Source organism: Henckelia pumila, chromosome 2 (assembly GCF_033568475.1).
Source record: "Henckelia pumila isolate YLH828 chromosome 2, ASM3356847v2, whole genome shotgun sequence".
In the NCBI taxonomy this organism is placed as follows: Eukaryota; Viridiplantae; Streptophyta; class Magnoliopsida; order Lamiales; family Gesneriaceae; genus Henckelia; species Henckelia pumila.
The window spans coordinates 62,506,909-62,514,073 of NC_133121.1; the positions used below are offsets into that span (position 1 = coordinate 62,506,909).

The 7,165-nt window shown below is 31.4% G+C and overlaps 1 protein-coding gene across 2 annotated transcripts; it reads left to right on the forward strand.

Annotated features, from left to right (window-relative positions):
• The first annotated feature begins 428 nt into the window (after positions 1-428).
• LOC140882987 (uncharacterized) lies at positions 429-2,908 on the forward strand. Of its 2 annotated transcripts, XR_012150302.1 has the most exons (3): positions 429-1,781; positions 2,106-2,274; positions 2,385-2,516. XR_012150302.1 is itself a non-coding variant. In XM_073289265.1 (2 exons), the coding sequence occupies exons 1-2, from the start codon at positions 1,071-1,073 to the stop codon at positions 2,664-2,666; spliced, it is 993 nt and encodes a 330-aa protein (XP_073145366.1). In that variant the 5' UTR covers positions 438-1,070; the 3' UTR covers positions 2,667-2,908. The 2 variants fall into 2 exon arrangements, 1 of the variants encoding a protein (XP_073145366.1); XM_073289265.1 differs by lacking the exon at positions 2,106-2,274 and having other exon boundaries at positions 438-1,781; positions 2,385-2,908.
• The last annotated feature ends 4,257 nt before the right edge of the window (positions 2,909-7,165 follow it).

The following is a 7,165-nucleotide window of genomic DNA, read 5'->3' on the forward strand; positions in this document are numbered from 1 at the left end:
TATTTTCTCATTATTGGAAGTGTCATGTGATGGAGAAATGATAGCTAGCAAACTTTAACCAATCTGTGCATGACAACATTTTTTGCTTTAAAATTTTATCGGATATTTATTTGTGTTTTAATTGTGTAAGTTTTGTTTCCATTCATTAGCAAATGGCTGAGTTGTAGGCGGCTCATTTGTTTGAAATTTTCGCATAAATAATAATAATAATAATAATAATAATAATAATAATAATAATAATAAAAAGTATACTTGATTTGTCATACCAAAATCTGGACTTGTGCTATTTTACTCCTTATTCACAATTTCACAAGGGCCCCAGAGATTTCTTGGTTTAGTATGTATGTACCAAAGATTGGCCCACATATCTGCTGTAGTCTGATTCATCTTTTAAAGACCTTTACCAATCTCTCATGCTTTATGTTGGAAGCATGTACATAAGTTAAATTTTACTTTTGTTTTCTAGTATTTTGTTTCAAAATGGTTGAATTATTGTTGAAAAATGGCGAGGATTTGTGATAGAAGACATTAACGGTGAAGATTCCCTTCCATTATGTCACCGATTGTGTGTGATTTGTTGGCTTATAGAAACATTTTCAATCCCATATATTTTGTGAAAATAAAATCTTGATTTTCGAAAATTCGTGAGATTAAATTTTTGGTGCATGATTGTTGAACCCTCTAAAGTTGGAGCGTTTTTGGTCATCGCTTTCTCGAACCCCACTTGCTTCTGAAGGCCCCTTTGGTTGGTTCTTGACATTTCAAAGGGATTTTTTTTGAAGGGGTTTTGTAAGGGAACTGTAATCATTTGCTCAAACTGAAATTGGGTGCTGGTCATGTAGAGATCTTTGATAGAAATTCTTGTAAAAGAAGGGGTAAGTTGTCCCATGTTCTGGAAAGGATGAAGTCTGGGGCGGAGCTGGGAAACTGATTCAGTGGAAGCAAATGTCTGCATGGAAGCTGATTTTGCATCATCTGTTCTTCAGGCTCCCAATTTTGGTGGGTATTTTCTTTTACCAGCATCAAGATTTGTGCTCCAACATCTGAGATCTTTTTGATTAAGATTTTTGATGGGATTTTGCATTAGCTCTGAACTTTATTCGAGAATGTCACTGTGTTTCCCATCATCATTCAATTGTATAACAAATGGGAGTTTAAGTTGTTGTGTGAGTAAACATACAAAAGGGAAGAAAAACCCATCCCCTGTGAAGCTTCCAGTTGACAGTAACGTAAGTTTTCTGTCCAATAAATCTTCGAAAGACAGGAATTTCAATGGTCCCGTAACAAGTCAAGGCAGTGGGATTGGGATACTTGGAGGCGTTTCACTGGATTCCACACTTAATTTTGCTAAAAAGTTGGTGAATTTTAAGTTGGATGAGGGAGAAAATGGCCTCCCTTTTGTCCTTTGTTCAGATCCTATTCTGAGCAAGGAGCTTTTATCCCTTGAAAGAGGTTCATTTCCTATTGTTAATCCTGCAAAACCCACAAGTACACGTGTTGATCGAAGTTCAGTGGTTGAGAATTTAAGGTGTAAGAGAAGTTTTCTAGAGAAATCGGGAGTTTCTTGTATCGTAATGCCTTGTCATGTATTGAATTCTTGGTACGGCGAAATTGCCGAGGGATGTTCTGTTCCTGTCCTGAATATGGGGGTGTGTGTGGCTAATGAACTCAAGGAGGCTAAGTTGCGGCCACTTGAAGCTGGAAGCCCTTTGCGGATAGGTGTTCTCGCGACCAATATTGATATGGTGACTAGCTTTTATCAAGAAAATCTTGAAAATGAGGTATTCTGAGTTTGCCTCTTTCAACTGATTCATGAGCTTGAAGTAGCTTTATTCCTTAAATGATTGGCAAACTATAAGTTTGGTATGTTCTATATGTTGTGATTGTTCCTTTAATTTTGTGATACGTGCATTATTATTTTGGAATATAATAACAAATTCTAGATGCACAAGGGCAGATAAAAGGGGTGTCCTTCAACTAGTTAAGCGGTATCGAGGATTTTCAATTATTAAGAAAAGAGAAGACAGGAGACTTGATTGAATTTGGAAGGCGAAACTTGAATGCTTTTATGGATACCACTCTGTTTTAAAATTTTTTGTTTGTAGGGAGGAGGGTGGGGGGCGGTCCTCTCCCGCGCTTTGCCCTTGTTCCAGCCCTTCTCTTCCTTCCTCTTTGCTGTCAAGGTGACCACTATGGGCATGGTCAGCTAGTGAGCCTGGCAGTGTGTGTATATGTACCATTATGAGATTTCTGACTCTTTCTTACAAGTACCAGGTTGTATGATTTTAACAGATATTTGGAACCTGCAACATTGATAGAATTTACTAATCTCAGTACAATGGCATACACTCTGTCCCATAATAAAAGGTGATATTAATGTTTAGGGATTTGAGGTTATACTTCCGGACAAAGCAACCATGGAACATGCAGTGATCCCAGCAGTTGAAGCATTGAAAAGAAAAGACACAGAAGGAGCTCAGAATTTATTCAGAATTGCCTTGCAAGTTCTATTAGTGAGAGCTGTGAACAGAGTCATTCTTGCCTCAGATGAATTTCGGGGAGTTTTACCCCTTGACGATCCTCTGTGGCAAAAATGCATTGACCCGATTGATGTTTTAGCCCGATCGACCGCCATGTATTCTCAATCTGCTGGGAGGAGCAAATAGACCAAAAGTGGTAATCGGTAATTGAATGTCCTTCAGCATGCATTTTTATCAAGTACTAGTAATCTCATAGTTTTATCACTCTCTCATGAATTATTAATCATGCTCAAAGAATATGTATATAAAATGAATTTTTAAGGATTAGAGCATGAGATTGTTTAGAGTTGGTATATTATAGAAACTGCAGTTATGGATGCTGAACGATTTTTTTATTATTATACATGTCGCTGCATTATTTATGACACCCTTCTTGATTGATGCTTTAGCCCGGTCGACCGCCAAGTATGCTCAATCTTCAAGGAGGAGCAAATAGACCAAAAGTAAATAGATTTTAAATCAAATAATTATTAAGACAACTTAAAATTCATGTTAATTAACATGAACAATAATGTGGATTTCAAGTTTATGGTCTTACTTCACTAAACAAAAAAATACATTTAAAATCAAAGTTTAGACGAAAGAATTTCAAATTATGAATTTAAAATGTATTTAAATATATTTTTGTTGTCTAAAAAAATAACGTCATAAACATCAAATTTACATTTTAAATGTTTATATATAGTGTTTCATATTAATTAAAATAAATTTCAAGTTTATTCAATAATAATGTCATTTGAAATTTACATTGTTTTATGCTAATAATATATAAATAAGTAATGTAAGAATTTAAGATTTTATATATTTTTATTATTAATAATAAAACTATAGTAACTATAAAAAACAATAAAAATATAATAAAAACTTGATGAAAATCATCATTCCAAACGCCATAATAAAAGAATTTTAAATTTGAAGTAGGATAAACAGAATGCATATCTTCGAACAGAGAGCCACGTTCATTTTTCTTAGCAAGTGGCACGTTGGGTTCGTTCCTGATTGGAAAGGGGAAAAAAGAAAATAAAAAAGAGAGAAGTCGGAAAACGAGATTTAAAAAAAAAAAAGAAAAAAGAAAAAAAGGGAGAAGGCAAGTGAGAGAGAAATTTCCTATCTGTAATTCTGTATAGGGATTTCTTCTCGGATTTACGGACTATTTGCTATGTGATTTTTAAACCAAAATTATATGTTAGCTTATGCTTAATTTAATTAAAATCCAAAAGCTACTCATATGGTGATTATAAATCTCCATAACTGATTATAATAAAAAAGTCAATGTTAAAATGACTCTAATCACTTATTTATCAAATACTACCTAATTTTGATTTTTAGATTTTCACATTTGTATCCAAACACTACCAACTTTTAATTTTTCTTAAATTTTTTATGATCTATAAATTTAATCACTTCTACAAAAATATAATTTTTTGTAAACACTCCGTTAGTCTGGGAGTAAAATCAACCATGGATCTAGAGGAAACTAGCAAGAAGAGTAAACGCGTTGCAATTTTCATCGTGCATTCCAGCGGATTTGGCCAACTATGGACATAAGAGGCTACTGGGGAAGGTTTTTTCATCCAAAGCTATCAATAGAGAAACCTTTCAAAACGCATAGATTATAGATATTTGAAAATTATGTGTTTCAAGTGTTGTAAATAAATAGTTGTATTTGTAGTACCATAAAAAAAGTATCATAATCGTATTATATGTTGATTTCTCGTATCCATATTTACAAAAAAATATTCCTGAAGTAAGTTACAAAGGTTTTATAGATTTAAATGATAAAAGTTTTGGGGACAATTAGATATATGACATTCCTTCCCATTTTCGTTTGAATTTTGACCTTCTTTAGCACAATTTTTGATAATTAACCTTCAATTAGAATTCTAATCCCAATTTTTCCAAATTTTCCCCGGCCTTCTGAAACACAATTGTCTAACCCAATTTTTTTTTTTTTTTTTTCTTTTCTAATCTCCTTCCACCCAAGTCCATTAACCATGCTTTCCTATCTTCCAACTATTATCTTTTTATATTTTGTATTAAAAATATTTAATCATTCTCCTCTGTCATAAAACGCTAAATCATGTTCATCTTTTCTTCTACTTGTTTCCGAAGCATCGAGACCTCTCTTTTCTATCTCTAGTATATTGTTTTTGGCAATCTATTTTTCTAACCAAAAATTTATTATTTTATTCATTAATCGCATGAAGAGGAAAAAAATAATACAAAAATATGAGACTAAACGTTCATATAGTTTTTTGAGAACTAAAAGTTCATAAATGATAATGCATGTATTTAAGAATTTGGATGCAAGAGACAATTTAAAGTAGGGTTTTTTTTATTTCTAATGTAAATTAAAAAATAAATTTCAAAAATAACGTAAAATTAAAAAAATTTCACAAATACTGTAAAACGCCAAGTCTGATAGCGGACGTTTTGTACACGTAGGTATCGTCCTCTGCCACCGCCACGGGCGCGGACGCTGCCCAATTTAAAATTATTTCGGTCCTCATTATTCTGCTGCCCCACCCACCTCTGTTATCAGAAACAATTTGGTTCCTCCATTATTATCTCTACACATTTCTTCCTCCTCTTCTCAATTTTAGTTTATTTGACAGTAGATTTCTCCGTCATCGTTTGTCCGATTGCAAATTCGAGAGTAGTTTTGGAATCCTTGCAACGAGAGTTTTTTTTTTTACACCAATTTTTCGAGTTTTCTTCGCCATCTCGGAAACATCGTCCGATCAATCGTTTTTTTTTTTCACCGTTGTTCATCGCCGCCGATCGTTGTTCAAGCTAGGAATAAAATATTTAGGTTGGTTGGAGCTCTATTTCAAAATTTGAAGGTAAATTCGAGATTATAGTTTTGAAATTTGGGTGTTTTGGTTTAATTGATTTACTATAATTGAATATGTTTGATTGTTGTTTGTAGGTACTTAAAAAAAAGCCATTTAAAGGTATGAATTATTTTTCAGAATTTTTTTAAGCATTATTTGGAATTTTAAGTTTATTTTAATAATATGTTTTAGTATATATTTCAAATTTCTTCTTTTTTATAATTAAATATATTATATTAATATAATAAAAATTAAATGTATTAATAATAAAGAATAGTTAAGCTCCCTTCCTCCAAGACTCAAATAATTATTTTAAATTTTATTGATAATATTTATTTATTTAATTATTCAAATTTGTAATTAATTTACACTAATTACACCTAAACTACCTTCTAATTACCCTACCCTATTCACGTCCAAACCCTTCCCATCCGCCTCCACCCCCTTCCACCTTCATTTTCACGTTTCCACCAAAAGTCCAGAAGCATAAATCTTATAATATATATAAATATAGAATTATATATATATATATTAAAATACTATAATATATATATATATAAACTTTATTATTGTTATTGTTATTATATTAGATATATATGCATATATATTACCTTATTATTGATATACTATATAAATATAGAATATATTATATATATATATATATATTAAAATACTAAAATATATATATATAAACTTTATTATTGTTGTTGTTATTATATTAGATATATATGCATATATATTATCTTATTATTGATATACTATATAAATATAGAATATATATTATTACATTGAAATATATATATATATATATATATATATATATATATATTTTATTGTTATCGTTATTTATATTAAATATGTGCATATATAGACATATATTGTTATATGCATAGATTAAAATTTATTATATTTTATTTTATTTTTATGTTTTGTTATTTTGTAATTTTATAATATGTGTTTATTGGTTTGCATTATATAATTGTTAGTATATTTGTCAGGATGACAACAAATCGAGGGCCAATAGATTTCAGTGTGCTATATTTACAAGCAACACATATGTCGTCAGAAGTTTCCACAAAAACAATTGATGACATAGTCCGAGTTAAACGATCCGATAATTTGATTTGGCAGTTATTTAATGATCATGGTTTGCACAGTCGTGTGATTGCATATTTAAATAACATGGGGTTTTATGGTGTTTTGCTGTGTGGATCTCAGCAATATGATAATCATTTAATTATTGCTTTGGTTGAACGATGGCGACGTGAAACACATACCTTTTATTTTAGATGTGGTGAAGCAACCATCACTTTACAGGATATTTCCATTATTTGGGGTCTGCCTATTGATGGTGAGCCTGTAATTGGTATAGATGTTTCACACAGAGTTGAAGAGTGGCAGCATATATGTTTGAATTTATTGGGATTTACGCCACTGACGTCGCATTTCAAAGGTGGTCACTTATCGATGACCGCTTTATATTAGCATTGCATGGCTGCACATATCGATGATAATAGTCCAGAAATAGATGTCGTAAAATATACCCGTTGTGTAGCATTAATGATTATTGGAGGAATCATGGTTCCAGATTATCAAGGAGGATCTGTTAGATTGATTTTTTTGCAACTACTTCGGGATATTGAACGCATCAGATCTTATAGTTGGGGAAGTGCAGTTCTGGCATTTCTATATCGTGAGTTATGCAATGCAACACGGATATGAAAAGCTATAATATCCGGCTCTATTTATCCTACAGGTATAAATTTTTAAGTTAATCTAATATCATATTAT

Coding starts and splice junctions, on each gene's coding strand:
- LOC140882987 (XM_073289265.1), top strand. CDS start 1,071: ATGGGATTTTGCATTAGCTCTGAACTTTATTCGAGAATGTCACTGTGT. Junction 1,782..2,384: donor AAGAAAATCTTGAAAATGAG/GTATTCTGAGTT, acceptor ATTAATGTTTAG/GGATTTGAGGTTATACTTCC.